This window comes from Bubalus bubalis, chromosome 17, assembly GCF_019923935.1.
Source record: "Bubalus bubalis isolate 160015118507 breed Murrah chromosome 17, NDDB_SH_1, whole genome shotgun sequence".
NCBI lineage: Eukaryota > Metazoa > Chordata > Mammalia > Artiodactyla > Bovidae > Bubalus > Bubalus bubalis.
The window spans coordinates 7989005-8009585 of NC_059173.1; the positions used below are offsets into that span (position 1 = coordinate 7989005).

Sequence of the window (20581 nt, forward strand, 5' to 3'; positions counted from 1 at the left end):
CCAAAGTTGATAGTTTACCTTAGGATTCATTACTGGAGTGGTACATTCTGTAGATTTTGGCAAATGTGTAATGTGTATCTACCAGTGTGGTGGGCTTCCCTGGTGGCTCAGATGGTAAAGAATCTGCCTGCGATGCAGGAGACCTGAGCTTGATCCCTGGGTCGGAAAGATTCCCTGGAGAAGGGCATGGCAACCCACTCTAGTATTCTTGCCTGGAGAATCCCATGGACAGAGGAGCCTAGCAGGCTATAGTCCATGGAATCACAAAGAGTCAGGCATGACTGAGCAACTAACATTTACTTACTTATACTTACCATTGTAGCATCTTATAGAAGTGCGTCCTCACCCTAAAAATCATCAGGCCACCTATGCATCCATCCCCTCCTAACCCCTGGCGACCACTGATCTTTTTGTTGTCTCCGTAGTCCTGCTTTTCCAGAATGTCATATATTGATAGTTGGAATCACACTGTGTAGCCTTTTCAGATTGGCTTCTTCCACTTAGGAATATACATTGACGTTTTCTTCATGTCTTTTGATGGCTTGATAGCTCATTTCCTTTTAACACTGAATATTATTCCATTGTCTGGATGTACCACAGTTTATTTTAATCATTCACCTACTGAAGGACCTCTTGGTTGCTTGCAGGTTTTGTCAGTTACGAGTAACGCTGCTATAAGCCTCCATGTGCAGGCTTCTGTGTGGGCATAAGTTTTGGACTCCTTTGGGTAAGTACCAAGGAGCATGATTGCTGGACCATCTGGTTAGACTGTGTCTGGGTTTTGTGTAGTGTATCTTTGAAGACTAACTGTAACTAACTCTTACTGAGTCCCCTTGGTTAAGAGTGCATGCTCTGAGGCCAGATCACCTTTGTTTGAGCCCTGCTCCACCATTCCTTCGGAGAAGGCAATGACACCCCACTCCTGTGCTCTTGCCTGGAAAATCCCATGGACGGAGGAGCCTGGTAGGCTGCGGTCCATGGGGTCGCTGAGAGTCGGACATGACTGCGCAACTTCACTTTCCCTTTTCACTTTCATGCATTGGAGAAGGAAATGGCAACCCACTCCAGTGTTCTTGCCTGGAGAATCCCAGGGGTGGGGGAGCCCAGCAGGCTGCCGTCTATAGGGTCGCACAGAGTCAGACACGACTGAAGCGACATAGCAGCAGCAGCAGCAGCCACCATTCCTTAGCTGTGTGACCTTGCATAGGTGACTTAACCTCTCTGAACCTCAGTTGTCTCATCTGCAAAATGAGGCTAACACATGAGATCTTTCATATAGGATTGTTGGAAGGATCGACAAGCTGACGTATAGAACAGTGCCTTGCACGTGCGTGCGTGCCTGCGTGCTAAGTCGCTCCAGTCATGTCCGACTCTGACGTAGGAGGTGCTCAACGAATATTAGCACGTGCGGTTACTAGAGTGCTATGTATTTTATTTATTTGTTTGTTTTTGGCTGGGTCTTCAGTGCTGCACGCAGGCTTTCTCTAGTTGTGGCGAGCGGGGAGAGTAGGGGCTGCTCTCTAGTTGCGGTGTGCGGGCTTCTCAATGCAGTGGCTTCTTTTGCTGCGGAGCACAGGCCCTAGGGCACACAGGCTTCAGTAGTTTGGGCTCTCGGTCTAGAGGGCCGGCTCAGTAGTTGTGGTTCACAGGCTTCGTTGCATCGCGGCATGTGGGATCTTCCTGGACCAGGATCCAACTAGCGTCCCCTGCATTTCAAGGCAGGTTCTCAACTCCTGAACTGCGGGGAAGCCCTGCTATGTATTTTAAAGACATTAGCTTCTTTCACCCTTATACTTTCCCAATGAGGCAGAGTGGATTGTTCCTATTTTACAGATGGGGAAACTGAGTCTCACACCACTTGTTGACATCACACAGCCACCCCGTGGCTGAGGCAGGTTCAAGCCAGAAATGGCTGACAACTAGATCTTACCCCAGATCTGACACCATTCCTCACATTTTTCACTATGGCTCAGCCCGATTCCCTGTCACAAGTGACGATGGCCGTAAAGTTTGCCTGTGGCGCAAGAGACGCCGGAGTCATTAGCTGGGGAAACAAAATTTTAATATTTATTCATAATGGGCACCATATGTTCCCTCTGATTTTTTTATTTAATTACATCATGGCAGATGGCTGGGCGTTAAAGGCCATGAAGCTAATGGCATTTTGCGTTCTCATTTATTGTCTCGAGTTTTGGGAAGGATGAATGAAAGGGGACATCGATGGTGAACTATCAGCTCTGGGCAGTGGTGGGTGAGTCTCTGTCCTGGAAACCGAGGGAGTGGGGAGTCGGGGTTCTGGAGGCTCTTCCTGGGAGGTGGGTGAGATGCAAGAGGCAACGCAACCTGTGTGCACATGGACAAGCTACTTAATCTCTGTGAGCCTTAGCTTGCTCACCTGTAAGATGGGTGTACTCGTGCCCACACTTCACATTCATGAGAGGTCATGTATTGCTTTCCAGGAATCTGGGTGAAGATCTACATTCAGGAGGTGTAGCATAGCACTATTTATGTACAAGGAAGGAAAATGAAATACTTTACATATCTAATGATAAGGAAAAGATTGGATAAGTCAGAGTATATGCCAAGTAACGGATACCATGGGTAAGTACTTTATTTAGGTGAAAAGCACACTAATCCTTTTCCTTCCCTGGTGAAAGCTGTTCAGTCGTATCTGACTCTTTGTGACCCCATGGACTATACGGTCCGTGAAATTCTCCAGGCCAGAACACTGGAGTGGGTAGCCTTTCCCTTCTCCAGGGGATCTTCCCATCCCAGGGATCAAACCCAGGTCTCCCACGTTGCAGGCGGATTCTTTACCAGCTGAGCCACTCCCTGCGTGGGGAAGAAAAACAGGGAAGGGAAAACACCAAGGCAAGTGGTGCTGGCAGTCAGCTACCACTGAGGGCGCCTGAGGCTGGGGAAGCTCAGGCAGCCTGTGCAAAGACAGCCTGACTTACTCCATCAGTGGGGTGAGGGAGCTGGGCATTTAAACACCGACTCCCATCCGTCGTCGACTTAGTCTGCTTCCAAATGGCATGTGGAAGTCAATTCTATAGGTAGGGCGCAGCCCTCCTCTAGTACAGATTTAGCAGACGGGCAGAAACAAAAAGGGTGACAGCATTAAGGGTGGATGGGATTTGTAGCTGTAGGCGGGCTCATCGTGCATTACTGGGGAAGGTGGTGGGGGCGATTTTCACTACAGCCCTTTTAGAGGACAGATCGTCATTTCCTGGGATAGTCATAAGACGCTCTCACAGTAGGACCCAGGAGTTGCACTCCTAAATACATATACACCCTGTGTTATCTTGGACACATCTATCAGGAAACAAAGATAATAGTGTTTGTAGTGACTAGGGAGGGCATTCCATTCTGCCCAAGCCATATGAGCTGAGACTTGATGAGGGGGCCCTGTGAAGGAAGAGGAGATCCTTGTAACAGGAAAGAGGGGCACTGAGAGGCAAAACCACACATATTCTCTGTAAGTCATAATAAGACGTATCACTGACACTTGCATGTATTAATTCAGTTTAATATTTAGTCCTTACACCAGTGCTATGAGATAAGTACTGTTATTTCCCCCTTTTTATAGGTGGGGAAACTGAGGTATACAGGGGTTAAACCGTTCTAGGGAGGATCAAGTGGTGCAATGGAAATAAGATGCTCAACACAGTGCCTGTGTATTTCAGTTCAGTTCAGTTCAGTCACTCAGCCGTGTCCGACTCTTTGCGACCCCATGGACTATAGCATGCCAGGCCTCTCTGTCCATCACCAACTCCTGGGGTTTATTCAAACTCATGTCCATTGAGTCAGTGATGCCATCCAACCATCTCATCCTCTGTTGTCCCCTTCTCCTCGTGCCTTCAATCTTTTCCAGCATCGGGGTCTTTTCCAATGAGGCAGCTCTTCGCATCAGGTAGCCAAAGTATTGGAGTTTCAGCTTCAGCATCAGTCCTTCCAATGAATATTCAGGACTGATTTCCTTTAGGATGGACTGGTTTGATCTCCTTGCAGTCCAAGGGACTCTCAAGAGTCTTCTCCAACACCACAGTTCAAAAGCATCAATTATTTGGTGCTCAGCTTTCTTCATAGTCCAACTCTCACATCCATACATGACTACTGGAAAAACCATAGCCTTGACTAGACAGACCTTTGTTGGCAAAGTAATGTCTCTGCTCTTTAATATGCTGTCTAGATTGGTCATAACTTTCCTCCAAAGGAGTAAGCGTCTTTTAATTTCATGGCTGCAGTCACCATCTGCAGTGATTTTGGAGCCCAAAAATATAAAGTCTCTCACTGTTCCCACTGTTTCCCCATCTATGTGCCATGAAGTGATGGGACCAGATCCTATGATCTTAGTTTTCTGAATGTTGAGCTGTAAGTCAACTTTTCCACTCTCTCACTTTCATCAAGAGGCTCTTTAGTTCTTCTTTGCTTTCTGCCATAACGGTGGTGCCGTCTGCATATCTGAGATCACTGATATTTCTCCCGGCAATCTTGATTCCAGCTTGTGCTTCATCCAGCCCAGGGTTATATACTCTGCATATAAGTTAAATAAGCAGGGTGACAATATACAGCCTTGACGTACTCCTTTTCCTATTTGGAACCAGTCTGCTGTTCCATGTTCAGTTCTAACTGTTGCTTCCTGACCTGCATACATATTTCTCAAGAGGCAGGTCAGGTGGTCTGGTATTCCCATCTCTTTCACAACTTTCCACAGTTTATTGTGATCCACACAGTCAAAGGCTTTGGCATAGTCAATAAAGCAGAAATAGATGTTTTTCTGGAACTCTCTTGCTTTTTCCATGATCCAGCGGATGTTGGCAATTTGATCTCTGGTTCCTCTGCCTTTTCTAAAACCAGCTTGAACATCTGGAAGTTCACGGTTCACATATTGCTGAAGCCTGGCTTGTAGAATTTTGAGCATTACTTTACTAGCGTGTGAGATGAGTGCAATTGTGTGGTAGTTTGAGGGTTCTTTGGCATTGCCTTTCTTAGGGATTGGAATGAAAACTGACCTTTTCCAATCCTGTGGCCGCTGCTGAGTTTTCCTGGCTGGCATATTGAGTTTTTTTGCTGGCATATTGAGTGCAACACTTTCACAGCATCATCTTTTATTGAAATAGCTCACTTAACTGGAATTCCTGTGTATTTGGTATTAGCAAATGCCAGTGGTTTCTGACATTGTTACTATTTAGCCAAGACCAAAAGGTAACCATTGACCTGGGCTCCCAGTTTCTTGGAGGTCCCCAGGTGGATCTCCTACCCAGAACCATGAAGAAGTTGAACTTTCGCAAACCTAATTTCTCAGCATCTTTTTCTTGGCAAGTTTGGATGGTCAGGGAATCAGCTGGTGTCTGGGCTTGTGCCCTGAGGTCAAGTTCAGGGAGTTGTGGAAAGAGAACCAGGCCCCTGCCCAGCTTTATGGGCTTCCAGCCAGACATACCTGCTCCCCAGAATCTGGAGGGGGAAGCGCGACGCCCCCCCCCTCCAGGGACGGAGCTGTGGGACAAGCTGAACCTCCTGTTTTCCGTTCCCTCAGGGCAGCTCTGCCCTGCCCATCATATTCTTGGCAGCTCAGCACCCGAGGTTCATTCTGGTGCTAAAAATAGGCTGTGTTTAGACACTCTGGGGCTCCAGCTGGAAACACGAACTGAAGTAACCAAACACTGTCATTCCCGCAAAGGGGGCCTCTCGGCCTCCCTGTCATGGCAACTCACGCCAACCCAAGGAGGGAGGCAGGGTAGGGGGTTTGTGCCACTTTCAGCAGATGGGGAAACTGACGCTCAGAGCAGGTCTCACGTGAAATGCAAAGGGATGAAGCTGTGATAGCCAGCTTTTAAGGAACACCATCTCTGCCCCTGTGAGTGATCTCATCAAGTCCTCCCCCCCAAGACCCTGCAAGGGAGACTTCTAGGGGCTACCTGCTTTGCTGAGAGAAAACAGCAGTTCAGAGAGGTGAAGACACCTGTCGAGTCTTGTTAATGCAATTCTGGCTTCCAGCTTGTAACGAACAACCGGAAACAGAGGAGAAGGGGCAGCTGGAGGCCAAGGCGTGCCCGCAGCCCAGGGTGGGACACACATAAGCTATGGAGTCCGGGGCGCCAGTCACACCTACTTTGCAGGTTGCCGGGAGGGAGGAGCTGGTTAGAGGCTTGTGAAACCTTCAAACACAGTGTTCCGCCAGTGACAGTTAGTTCCATTCCCCAGTTCTGTCTGGAGAGACACAGACAAAGAGAGCTGGAGAGAGACTTGGAAGGAAAGAGAGAGAAGGGAGAGGAAGGATGATGGGTGGACAGGAGAGACAGACGTTTCCCTGGGGGAAGTGGGATTGGCTCAGCGGGGGCCCCTGTGCCCTAGGACCACCCGACCACCCGAGGCCGAGAAACGAAGGAGGCTGCTGCAGGGGGCCCTGCATTTGCAACTCCCTCAGGCTGTCACTCAGGGATTTGGCACATGGCAGGGACCTGTGGTGGAGGTTCAAGTTCTCTGCTTCTTCTCACTATTTTCTGCACCAGTGTTCCCTGGGGACTTACCGTCTGCCAGAGGATGGGGCTGGCATAGCGAGAGCACAGACAGGGTCCCACTTACACGGGGCTCGGAGTCCAGGGCGTCCTCCTTCCAGGTGACCTCCCCCACCTCCCAGCACTGGCAGTCTGGTGTGGGCGACTCGAGTCAGCATCCGCCTTCCCCAGGAGGAGCCCCCTTCCTCAGAATCCGTGCCCCCCACTTTCCCCAACCCTGCATCCGGCACCACCGCTGCCTCAGTCTCTGTTCCCTGCCAGCTCCTAATGAGCTCATTATCTTCTTAAAACCCATTTGGCACCCACTTAGAGAAAAGATGTGTTGAAATATAGAAGAACGGGAAGGGAACAACAAAAAGGAACTAGACCCAGAAATACCCTCAGAGAGACAGAGAGCCACAGGGAACGCAACAGCGGAAATCCTTGCTGTCTCCATACCCCCAGCAGATGCTCTGCTTGCTGTCGGCAAGGGGCTCTGAAGGCAGCTCACGTGTGCTCACGGGAGGGGAGGGGCTGAGGGCTCTTCTTGAGCACCTACTATGTGCCAGTTGCACACAGTACAATTTTTTTTAACTGGGGTATAGTTGCTTTACAATGCTGTGTTGGTTTTCTAGTATACGATAAAGTGAATCAGCTATATGTGTACATATATTCCCTCCCTCTTGGACTTCCCTCCCACCCTACACCCCCATCCCACACATCGAGGTCACCACAGAGCACCAAGCTGAGCCCCCTGTGCTCTTCCTGTAGTTTTTAATGCAATCCTCCAACCAATATATTTTGGGGGGAGTGTCAGGCTTCTTATGTCCACTTCACAGGTCAGGAGCCTCGGTCGCTGAGAAGAGGTGTCTTGACCCAGTCACACAGGTGGTGGATGGAAGAGGCGGGATTTGAGCCCAGATCTGTCCGCCTGCAGAGTCCATGCTCTTGCCTGCATGCCTCTGGAAGGGCTGGTGTCCCCCTCACCGCCTATTCCCATGAGGGCTGCTGGTCTTTCTTCATCCTGGCCCAGCTGCGGAAATCTCTGCCATGTGTGTGATTTACATGGAATACCAGGGGACACCCCTCACTGCCCAGAGGTTTTTAAGCTGATAAGAGGCTGGTCTTTCCAAAGTGTCGGTGTGACCATGAAACTTCAGTTAGAGTATAGTCCAGATTTCTGAGCTTGGCATTCAAGGCTCCCCAGGGTCTGACCCCAACCCACCGCTTCACTGCCTTCTTACCATGCACTAAGCTCCTCTAGTGGCTCAGAGGGTAAAGCATCTGCCTGCAGCGTGGGAGACCTGGGTTCGATCCCTGAGTCAGGAAGATCCCCTGCAGAAGGACATGGCAACCCATTCCACTATTCCTGCCTGGAGAATCCCATGGACGGAGGAGCCTGGTGGGCTATATACAGTCCTTGGGGTCGCAAAGAGTCAGACACGACTGAGCAACTTGGCTTCACTCAGTAAGCCCCTCGGCTGCCTCCACCGCAGTGCCCTGCCCTGGTGTGTGCTGCGCCTCCTCCCTAAAGTGTGCTTCTGCTGTTTCTTCACCCAGAAAGCTGACTCTTACTGCAAGACCCGCCAGCTTAAAGACCCCTGCCAGAGGGAAGCCCTCTCTGAGTCCCCTCAGGGCAGCTTCAGACCCTCACTTCTCGGGGCTCCCACATGCCGGGGCCTCTTACCCGAGGGTGCAGAAACCCCTTGACATTGTAAGCCAATATCTAGAAACTTTTGTTGAAGCTCTCTTCTCTGGGCATAAGCCTGTAGTTTTTTGTTTTTTGTTTTTTGTTTTTTTTACCATATTCTCAAAGGAATACAAGACTAGAATAGATGTGTGGTTAGGAACACAAGCTGTGAAATCAGATGAGCCCAGGTTCACAAGCCAGCTGCCACTTACCAGCTGTGTGGCCTTGGACAAGTTACTTTATCATCCTGCGCTTCATTTCTCTCCTCTTTGAAATGGATCTAGATCTTCCTCATTGGATTGACATGACGATTAAATCAGAGCATTGTGTTTGTAGAGCGGTATCTGGCATATATTAAGTGCTCGATAAACATTAGCTGTTAATATTAATTTCTGTTCTATATCTTATATATACATCTACTATGGGATTTATCATTGTCTCTCTGCCTGGAAAATCCCATGGACAGAGGAGCCTGGGGGGCTACAGTCCATGGGGTCGAGAAGAGTCAGACACAACTGATTTCGAGTTCACTTTCACTTTTCACTTTCATGCATTGGAGAAGGAAATGGTAACCTACTCCAGTGTTCTTGCCTGGAGAATCCCAGGGATGGGGGAGCCTGATGGGCTGCCGTCTAAGGGGTCGCACAGAGTCGGACACGACTGAAGTGACTTTGCAGCAGCAGCAACTCTAGTATAGTGATTTGATATGGTTCTCGCTTAAATTGCTCTCCCTCAGTAAACTCTGAATTCTTTGAAAGCAACAACTCCGAGTTTGTTTGTTTTTTTTTCAAATTATTTATTTCTGCATTCCAAGCACATGCATGGTAGGCAAGTAACACATGTTGCTAAATGATTGGAGGAATGGGTGGATGAATGGGTGGGTGGAGAGCTGGATGAATGGGTGGGTGGAGAGCTGGATGAATGAGTGGGCTGCTCCAATTCAGATGAATAGATAGATGAACGAATGGGTGATGGATGGATGGGTGGATGGATTAATGAACAGATTCATGATGAATGGATGGAGGGGTAGGGGAATTGATGGATAGATTAAAGAATGAATGATGGATGGGTGAATAGATTGTGACTTAATGGATGGATGGATGGGTAGGGGGACTGCTGGATAGATTAAAGAATGATGGATGGATGAACAGATAGTTTGACCCCACAAGAGCATGCATTTGGGGCTGTCTTGTTCATTGAATAGTTCCAAGTGCTTACAACGATAGCTAGTGCATGTAGGTGCTCAGTACTTAATTCTTGAATGAATAGGATGGCACATGTAGGAACACTGGACTCTACCTCACACCGAAGTTAAACTCTCATGCTGCTGTCTGGATTTGGTAGGGGCTGTCCCCATTCAAATCACCCACTGGCTGGCTGACAGTTGACTCCTTTGCAGTGGCCAAGATTGTCATGAGGCCCCCTGCTGGTGGTGATATGAAACCACATAAGGCAAATGGAGGTTTTTTTTTTTTTTTCCATTTTCTAATTTACAATCTATTTTCTTCCAGACTGCTGATCCTGAGTGTTTACTGAAAAAAACCATGGTTGTCAAACCTTTGTGCTCGTGATCATCACCTGAGAGCACCTGGTTACACCTGTAGGCTTCCTCCTCAACCAGAAATTCCGATTGGAGAGATTGGGAATCTTCATGGGTAGCCAGGCTCCCAAGGGATGCTGAATCAGACGCTCCTCAGACCACACTCTGAGGGGCCCTCATACAATGAGCCGCCACTGGCCACTGGGAGCAGGTGGAGACGGGCTGCTGCTTCGGGGGCTGTCTTGGAACTCCCAAGTGATGCCCTGACCGTGTGGGAGAAAGAGTCAAAAAGGCGGGGGTTCGGAGCTGTGCTTTTGTGTTCGGACTGTCCTAGGTTCCAATCCCACCTCCACCACTCACCAGCTGTGTATCCTCAGTTTCCTCATTTGTAAAATGGGAAATAGTCACTTCCCATGGGAACATGGGGAAGAGTAATTAATGCACGTGGAAGGCTCTGTACAAAGCAGAGCATGCCATGCATAATAAATACTGAGTGAATGCGTATGTTGCTAAATAATTCTGCTTTCCTTCCTTCTCCTTTTCTTCCTTGGATAAAAGAGAGGGACTCTGGGTTTGAACTCTTCCATGACAATGTGATCCCGGTGAGAGAAGGAACTGTGTCTCTTGGGTTCACAGCTTTATTCCCAGCACCTAGAACAGAGCCTGGAGGAGGGCATGGCAACCCACTCCAGTAGTCCTGCCTGAAAAATCCCATGGACAGAGGAGCCTGGTGGGCTACAGTCTACATGGGGTCCCAAAGAGTCGGACAGACTGAAGCGACTTAGCACACATGCAGGACAGTGCCTGCTACACAGTAGGTCTTCTATAAATATGTGTTTGGGGGGTAAAAAATGAACAAATTTGATCTAGTTCAGTATCAGCCATGTCCAGCAGACAGTCTGGCAAAGACCTAGGAAGTACATTTAGACTTAAAGTAACCCCCATGAATCAGCATATATTTGACAAATATGCAGACGTATGGGGCTTAGGAAGGGCTTCCCCCATGGCTCAGCAGTAAAGAATCTGCCTGCAATGCAGGAGATGCAAGAGGTGCAGGTTCAATCCCTGGGTTGGGAAGATCCCTTGGAGAAGGGAATGGCAAGCCACTCCAGTATTCGTGTATGAAAGATCCCATGGACAGAGGAGCCTGGTGGGCTACAGTCCAAAGGGTCGCAAAGAGTCAAACATGACTGAGCACTGAGCAATGGGGCTTAAGGACCTGAGTTTGTCCAAGAGAAAGCTTGTCCCAAGACGAGGACCAGCAGGAGTCGCTTTTACCCAGCACTGCTGGGTTCTTTGGGCCACTGGTTTCCTCTCTCTCTGGACTCTGCATTCTCCCCTCCCCGGAGAATGTTCAAGAAAGCTTCACAGTCTGGCCTCTGCCAGGAGGTTTCTTATGTCTGTACCTGTGCTCTTTTGCAGGTGGCAGCCCTGAGCCCTAACGCTTCACCAGATGAAAGGCTGCCCGCTTGTGTTTCCACCAGGTGGACAGACTGAGCTTGGTCCCCAGCTGGGGAAGAGGCCCTCCGTGAATTAACCTAGCTCCTATAGGCCTGAGCAACCGAGAAGGGGCAAGAAGCGAACTCCAGCTGCCTGTGAACCCTCACAAAATCCTCCTCTGATTGCTATTTTCCAAGTTCTTTGGAATTCTGAGGCAGAGAACAAGATGTAGGAAAATGGGACCAACTCCTGAGTGCCCTGAGCCTCAGAACCCCTTTCATGGCCCAAAGAAGCTCACCCTGACCTCAGGAGGGCTGGGGAAGCCTGTCTTCTCTTCTCTTGGTGTCAGCCAAGCATTGGACTTGCCCTCCTGCCCTGGACTTGGCAGTCACCTTCGCAGCGGGATTAAGACTGAAGATCCCCAGGGGCTCCATCCCTAAGGGAAGCTTGAGAAACAAAGCCCCCCTCCATTCTCTCCTTGGACCACACCCCCCCAACCCCCAGCTGAGCCCCAGCGATCCAGTCCGGAATGATCCCACTATGGCCAAGCTCTGGTTCAAATTCCAGCGGTACTTCCGCAGGAAGCCTGTGCGTTTCTTTACCTTCCTGGTGCTCTACCTGACGGCTGGGAGCCTTGTCTTCCTTCACTCTGGTTTTGTGGGTCAGCCTGCCGTCTCCCAGAACCAGGCTAACCCCGCTGTGGGGGCCCCAGCGGAGGGCGCTGAGCTGACCTTCCTGGGTGACTTAAATCTGGGCAGAGGCTTCCGGGACACAGGTGAAGTCTCAAGCATCGCCCGCAGGTACGGACCCTGGTTCAAGGGCAAGGACGGGAATGAGAGAGCCAAGCTGGGGGACTACGGGGGAGCCTGGAGCCGGGCCCTCAAGGGGAGGGTCGTCCGGGAGAAGGAGGAGGAGCGAGGTAAGAGGGGTGAGCCTCTGGGCTGGAAGGTGGCTGAGGACAAGGGAAGGGGGATGATGATACTAATAATATTATAGCAACAGCTGCCAGTGTTCAGTGTTTCCTAGGAACCAGCCATTATATATGCAGGAGGTTTCACAGAGGAGAAAATTGAAGCTCAGAGACATTAGGTAGCTTGCCCAGGGTCACACAGCTTATAAACATCCACGCTTAGAGCTGAACCCTAAATCTGTCAGAGTTCAACATCTGACCCTCCCATGCAGCCCTTTATAGCCCTTGTTACATGCACCTGAAAATCAAAACCCCAAGCATCTATTGAGCACTTACTAAGGGCCAGGTACTTTTCCAAGCACTTGACAGGCATCAAATTACAGCCACAACCCCATGTGATAGGTGATATTATCCCCATTTTAAAGATGAGGAGACTGAGGCCCCGGGAGCCTAAGGTCACACAGCTAGCTAGTGGCAGAGCTTCTGTTCCGCTTAGCTGGATCCCTTGGTGAGGGCACTTAGGGGACTTCGTTTCATTGCATTTTCTTAGCCTGTCACAGTCAAAGTGGGCTTTTCTTCCTAAGTACATCACCTCACTTGATTTTCACTACACTCCATGGACTTAAGGAATGTGATCGTATGCCCAGTTAACACACATGGAAACAGGTTTGAGAAGTGAAAACTTTCCCCAAGGCCACATAGCTGGTCAGTGACAAGATCAAAGCAGACACATCTGGCCTGGATGCTGGCTCTATGACTACTTCCCAGGGTCAACCGATGTCCCCTCATCGGAGCAGCGTTCTGGGGAGGACCCCACAACTCCTGCAATTCATGAGATTAACACGAATGGACATTTCCAGAATCACAGCCAGATGGTTTGGGAGGATCTACCACCAATCAGGACAGAAGGAAAACCTCCCCATCCCTTGTGCTCCCTGCCACATGTCACACTTCCGCTGTCATTCAACTTGTGGGAAAACCCCTTCTCTCACCGTGGAAGGAAGCAGGGCTATTGGAGGGGACTCGTCCTGGGGAACATGTTTCCCTGCTTCAGTCCCAACCTGCTTCTGGCTCAGGAGCCATCCAGAAGACCCCATCATTTTACCCTCAGGAATTTTCTAGAATTCCACTTCCTTAAAAACTTCACAGGGCAGTGAAGGAGAAGGTGAGAGGTAGCAGAATGGCTTAGGGAACTTGGATTCATAGTCCAACTCCACCCCAGCCAGTCACGCAGTCCAAGCAAGTGGCTTGGCCTTTTCATGCCTCAGTTTTGTCATCTATAAGATGGGAACAATGGCCTCCTTCCTGCCAGGCTTCTCCTGAGAGTTTGATGAGACATGATTATGGAAACACCTAGCATGATGCCTGCACAGAGTCGAGTCTTAGGGGTGATCAGGAAGGTCTTGTGGATCCACCTGGGTAAGGGACCCCATCTTGTAGGCATAGCTGAGGTGTGAGGTGCTGCCTTGATGGAGAAATTCTCTCACCACCTTCTCCAATCACCAAGCTTCATCTCATCCCAGCCACTCCAAACTCCTTCTGCTACTTTGCAAGCCCCATCAAACTTAGGATAAATTCCAGAGCCCCCATCATGGCCCACCATGTTGTAACACTTGGCATTACATGTTGTAACATTAACATGTAACACTTCCCACCCACTTCACCACACATCTCTCTCCACTTTGCTCCTTGCTACTCATTAAACACACCAATCCCGTTCCTACCTCAGGATCTTTTTGTAGTTAGTCCCTTCCATCTGGGATGCTCTTTCCCATATCTTTGCATGGCTCCCTTCCTCCCTTCCATCAGGTCTCCAGTCAAACCATGCCATCCTGTAGAGGTCTTCCTGGAATGCCCTAAAGTAGCCCCATTTTGTGCCTGCTCAGGACCACGTTCCCCAATTCTATTTTTGTCACATTACCTATCACCATCTGAAAGTATCTTGCTTTTATTTGCTTCCTTAGTTTTTTAATTTTTGAAATTTTATTTACTAATTTTATTTTTGGCTTCTCTTGGTCTTGGTTGCTGCATGGGCTTTCTCTAGTTGTGAAAAGCAGGGGCTAGTCTCTAGTTTCAGTGCACAGGCTTCTCACTCCAGTGGCTTCTCTTGTTGTGGAACACAGGCTCTAGGCATGCGGGCTTCCGTAGTTGCGTCAGGCAGACTCAATAGTTGTGGCACGGCATGTGAGATCTTCCTGGACCAGGGATCGAACCAGTGTCCCCGGCGTTGCAAGGTGGATTCTTAACCACTGGACCACCAGGGAAGCACTTTGCTTCCTTATAGTCTATCTCTACTACTAGACTGTCAGCTCCATGAAGGCAGAAATGGTACCTGTCCCGATTGCTTCGTTCTATCAGCACCTTGGACAGCACCAGAAACAAAGATGGTACTCAGTACCTACTGGTTGTATAAAAGAGTTATTGGATGGACAAATGAAGGAATGACCAGCCTGCTGCCTGGCCACAGCTCTACTCATCTTCCAGGTCTCAGCTTAGTTCACCTCCAGAAAATTGTCCTGACCCCTCTCTGCTGCTGCTGCTGCTGCTGCTGCTAAGTTGCTTCAGTCTGTGCAACCCCATAGACGGCAGCCCACCAGGCTCCGCCATCCTTGGGATTCTCCAGGCAAGAACACTGGAGTGGGTTGCCATTTCCTTCTCCAATGCATGAAAGTGAAAAGTGAAAGTGAAGTCGCTCAGTCGTGTCCGACCTCAGCAACCCCATGGACTGCAGCCTACCAGGCTCCTCCATCCATGGGATTCTCCAGGCAAGAGTACTGGAGTGGGTTGCCATTGCCTTCTCTGACCTCCCTCTAGGCTTGATCAAATGTTCCTTCTCTGTACTCCCTGTCATGGCCCTTATGTGAATGGTAATTTCCCGTGTTTGTTGAGGTCCTCTAGTAGAATATGATTCCCTAAGGGCACGATTGATACATCCAACAGCAATAGAAACACCCAGCCCTGTTTATTATGAGGATGAAACACCACCACCACTGCCACCACTGTTACAAGTAAGTATTACCACTTCTTGAGCACCTACTTCATGCCAGCCACTGTTCTATTCGCTTTTCATATGTTATTTGAATGAGATGATATATGTAAAATGCTTATCAGATCTCTTGGTTTATAATAAGAGGTCACTTAATAGTTGCTGCCACTAGTATTAATAGTAGTAGAAATAGTAGCTAAATATATATTGAATGGTTATTATAGGCTAGACCGTCATTGCCTTATGTAATTATCACAACAACTCAACAAGTGAAAGACTATTATTATCCTATTTTACAAATGAGAAATTTTTAAACTCAGAAGAAGTCACTTACCCCAGGTTACCCAGGTGGTGAGTAGAGGAACTGAGGTTTGAAGCAAGATTCATTTAATTCCAAAGCTTGCGAGCCCTCTTCTCTACCATGCTACCCCACCCCTTGCTTCTGGAAATCTTAGATATTTTATAAAGTATAAAGAGAGACAGAAGAGAAAATAAAGAAGCCTGGAGCGCAGAGCTCTCATCAGGCAGCTTTGAAATCAGGCAGTCTTATTAAGAAAACACAAATTCAGACTGTCCTGGATTAACTTATTCAGAGTTCGGCAAGGAAAGACAACATATTAGATTAACGCTAATAAAAATGAGACGCTTCCTTGACCTGATGCTAAACACATTTGGTTTTTATCTAAAGTTGGCAAGGGCTCTGCTTGATGCAACGATGCAAGACTTAAGCTGTAACGGACTCGGAGCCCATCACGGGACAGGAAGGGAGGGTGGAGCTGCTCCCAGGCTGGGCTGGGGTTGGGCAGGAAGTCTGACTTCCCGAGTGGAGCTGGCACCTGCAACGTGCCAGTCTAGGCTTTCGAGATCCTGTGCTCTGAGCAGCCACATGAGGGTTCAAATCCCAGTTCTGCGGTGGCTTGTGAAGTTCTTTGGGCAGGTCACCTCAGTTTCCTTTGGGAGGTAAATGGTACTTAACATCAGATGTCTGTTGTGATGATTATATAAGATAAATCGATGGCATGCTCTCTAAATGCCAGGCACTGTTCTAAACACTTTGAAGCTGGTACATCCCATAGTCTTCTTGGCAGCCCAGTTAAGTAGACACTGTCATTAACTCCCCCTTCCAGGGAGGAAATGGAGGCACAGAGAGGTTAGGTAACCTGCCCGAGGTTAACCAGCAGGAGGAGAGGATAAATCAATATTTGAACCCGGGAGGTTTGAATCTTACACTTGAACCCTAAGCACTACATCGTCTCAGTTCTCAGTGCACAGACAGTGTTCAGCACAGACCCTGGACCCCAGTAAGCACTTAGTGCGTGCTGGCTATTATTATTAATATTGTAATCCTGTAGGAGAGAATAGAGGTGATGTGACTTGCCTTAGGTGACCCCGTTGTCAGGAGCACAGTCAGGAGCTGACTCCAGTTTGATTTCAAAATCTGTGCTGTTTCTGTTTCCCCCACCCCAGATGACAGAGGGTGTTGGGCTGGGCTTGAAGAAGGACACAGGAGATTTAGTCAGCATTTTTGGAAGGGACCGCAGGGCTCCCACTTCCCACCTCCTCCAGCAGAAGATAGATTTATGCAGGTTATGGAGGGTCAGCTCTGGGTCAGACTGTGTGCTCATACTCAGCCTTATGTCTGTAGGAAGTATTCAACTCTTTTCCATAGATGAAGAAATGGAGGCTCAGAGGGGTTAAAGGACTTGTCCCATGTCACACAGGTGCCAAGTGGCAGAGCAGACTCCAACCCGACTCTTTTTTACTTCCAAAGCTCTTCTTCTTTTTTTTAAAAAAAATAATTTTGTTTGTTTTTGGTTGTGCAGGGTCTTTATTGCTGCATGCGCTTTGCTCTAGCTGCAGCTACCGGGAGCTACTCTCTAGTAAGGGTGCCCGGGCTTCTCATTGCAGGTAGCACGGCCTCTAGGACGAGCAGGCTTAGCTGCTCTGAGGCGTGTGGGGTCTTCCCAGATCAGGGATCAGACCATGTCTCCTGCATTGGCAGGTGGATTCTTTACCACTGAGCCACAAGTTCAGTTCAGTTGCTCAGTCGTATTCGACTCTTTGCGATCCCATGGACTGCAGCACACCAGGCCTCCCTGTCTATCACCAACTCCTGGAGTTTACTCAAACTCAGGTCCATAGAGTCGATGATGCCATCCAACCACTTCATCCTCTGTCATCCCCTTCTCCTCATGCCTTCAATCTTTCCCACCATCAGGGTCTTTTCAAATGAGTCAGCTCTTTACATCAGATGGCCAAAGTATTGAAGTTTCAGCTTCAGCATCAGCCCTTCCAATGAATATTCAGGACTGATTTCCTTTAGGATGGACTGGTTGGATCTCCTTGCAGTCCAAGGGACTCTCAAGAGTCTTCTCCAACACCACAGTTCAAAAGCATCAATTCTTCAGTTCTCAGCTTTCCATAGTCCAACTCTCACATCCATACATGACCACTGGGAAAACCATAGCCTTGACCAGATGGACCTTTGTTGACAAAGTAATGTCTCTGCTTTTTAATATGCTGTCTAGTTTGGTCATAGCTTTTCTTCCAAGGAGCAAACATCTTTTCATTTCATGGCTGCAGTCACCATCTGCAGTGATTTTGTAGCCCCCCAAAATAAAGCCTCTCACTGTTTCCATTGTTCCCCATCTATTTGCCATGAAGTGATGGGACCAGATGCCATGATCTTAGTTTTCTGAATGTTGAGCTTTAAGCCAACTTTTCACTCTCCTCTTTCACTTTCATCAAGAGGCTCTTTAGTTCTTCTTTGCTTTCTGCCATAAGTGTGGTATCATCTGCATATCTGAAGTTATTGGTATTTCTCCTGGCAATCTTGATTCCAGCTTGTGCTTCATCCAGCCTGGCATTTCACATGATGTACTCTGCATATAAGTTAAATAAACGCAGTGACAATGTACAGCCTTGACATACTCCTTTCCCGATTTGCAACCAGTCTGTTGTTCCATGTCCAGTTCTAACTGTTGCTTAAAAAAGATCCAGAGCCACCAGGGAAGCCCCCAAAGCTCTTATTCTTAACCACTGAGCTATATTGTTCATTGTTCAGTCACTCAGTCATGTCCAACTCTTAATAGAATCCCAACTCCATTCATTCACTCATTCATTCTGTATTTATTGCATGTCTGTTTGCCCTGCCCTGTGCTGGGAGGTGGAGACACAAGAATGATTCAAGCACACTTTTTCTTTTTTTGGTCTGAGGAATAGTCATACCCTCCAGGGGAAAGAAAGACAAGGAAAAAGATGAATCATATTTTAGAATATAACTTTTTTCTTGATTATCAAAGTCACACATGCTTATTGTAGAAAAATTAGAATACACAGCAAAAAGAGATAAAAGTTAAAATAGCCCAGAGGCCCACCATCCAACAACAGTCATGATCAACCCTGTTGAGGTATCACCTTTATGGTCTTGTTTCCTCCCTTATGGGTTTATTTCTAAAGAATTGTTTTTCAGTCACTAAGTCGTGCCTGACTCTTTGCAATCTTATGGACTGCAGTACTCGAGGCTCCCCTGTCCGTCACCATCTCACAGAGTTGAGTTGGTGATTTCTAAACAACAGAACACTGTATATATATAGCATCATGTCATGCTTTCCCCCACTAGAGCACTTTTTCATTTTGTTAAAAATTCTTCCACAGTGGGCCTAAATTCTTCATACTCTGAAAAAATAATGCCCAGTGCTTGGAAAATTGTTTAGAAAAGTGTTGAGGTGGGGTAAACCAGGGGACTCTGGGATCCCAAGGGAGGGATCCAGTTGGGTCATGGGGCTGTATTGTGCCTTCCTGGGGGGAGGAGATAGTTGAGCTGAGCCTGTAGGATCCTTGGGCCCTGACCAAAGTGAAAGATGCGTCCCTCCCTTCTACCCCAAGGGAACCTAGATATGAGCAGGAACTCCAGGAATGGAATTTCCTGCACAAGGAAGCCCGGATAGCCCTGGAGTGATCCTCCTGAGAGACAACTTTCCAAGACAGTGAAGAATCCCCAGTAGGAAAGTAACTGTTTCTCTGTTCCACAAAGAGATCAATCTTCTGGTCAATTTTTTTTTCTTACAGTCAATTTAAAAAATACCCCTGTAGGGACTTCCCTGGTGGTCCAGTGGCTAAAACTCCATGCTCCCAATGCAGGGGGGCCAGGTCCGATCCCTGGTGGGAGAACTAGATCCCGCTGCAACTAAGAGTTAACCTGACTCAACTTAAAGATGGGCTTCCCTGGTGGCTCAGTGGTAAAGAATCTGCCTGCCAATGCAGGAGACATGGGGTCAATCCCTGGTCCGGGAAGGCCCCACATGCCACGGAGTAACTAAGCCCATGTGCCACAGCTACTGAGCCTGTGCTCTAGAGCCCGGGAGCCACAACTACGGAGCCCATGTGCCGTGACTACTGAAGCCCAAGCACCCTGGAGACCATGCGTCACAACAAGAGAAGCTACCACGATGCGAAGCCTGAGTACCGCAACCAGAAAGAAAGCCTGCACAACAGCAAAGACCAAGCACAGCCAAAAATAAAATAAATAAATAAATTTCTTTCCAAAAAAAGAAAAAGGTCTCATGTGCTGCAACTAAAGACCCAGAGCAGCCAAATAAATAAATAGTTTTTAAAAATACCGCTTTCTTATAAGGACACCAGTCATGTTGGATGGGGACCCACCTACTCCAGTATCACTTCATAATTAATTACATCAGAAGTGACCCTATTTCCAAAGAAGGTCACATTCTGAGGTACTGGGCTTAGGGCTTCAACTGATCTTTTTTTATGAGGGGCACAGTTCAACCCAAAATACCCTTATGTTGGTTTTTTTTTTTTTTTTTCCAATTTTTATTGCATTTCTTTGGCTGTGTCCGGTCTTGGCTGTGGCACGCGGGATCTTCATTACATCATGTGGGATCTTTGGTCACGGTGCACTGACTCTCTAGCTGTGACGTGGGTTGAGTGGTCGCAGCAAGCAGGTACTTGGTTGCCCCGAGGCACGTGGGATCTTATTTCCCCAACCAGAGATTGAACTTGCGTCCCTTGCACTGCAAGGGGAATTCCTAACCCCTGGACCACGGGGGAAATCCTACACGCTTATGTTTTATTTCCACTTTTTAGGCACGACCTTGAGTACTACCGCCAGCCTACTTGCAGTGGCAGGATTAGAACCCAGATCTGGTAGACTCTGAAACTCCTTGAGGACACTGTAATACCTCCTGTCTGCAAATCTACTCACAAACAATAAATAAGAGGAATACAAATTAGCACATGTTTGGCTGTCCTCTTAACAAATTACCTTTATTGAAGAGAGCAATGTTGCTTGAAAAGGAAGATTAATTGAAGCAAAAGAGGGGAAAAAAGGACAGGAAAGGGGGGTGGAAATAGTCAGGAAAGCTCTTTTCCAGATGCTTGTGTTCTCCTGGGCTCATCCCTCGCTGGTTTCCACGCTTGAGATAAATAGCCAGGCTGGGATGGGACTTTGCCGTTTCAGCGATATTCGGATGGCTGCTCCGACGAGCTGATAGAT

General features: G+C 48.2%; 1 protein-coding gene across 3 annotated transcripts in view; it reads left to right on the forward strand.

The window, feature by feature from the left end:
* WSCD2 (WSC domain containing 2) overlaps nt 1-20581 on the forward strand; it is a 116578-nt gene that overhangs the window by 52529 nt on the left and 43468 nt on the right. For 2 of the 3 annotated variants that reach the window (XM_006045053.4, XM_025267443.3), the window contains exon 2: nt 11153-12089. In XM_006045053.4, coding sequence (XP_006045115.3) covers nt 11711-12089 — 379 coding nt within the window. In that variant the 5' untranslated portion in view covers nt 11153-11710. Of the gene's footprint in view, nt 1-631; nt 728-11152; nt 12090-20581 lie in introns of those variants that run through there. The other variant, XM_044930028.2, reaches the window with a different exon arrangement.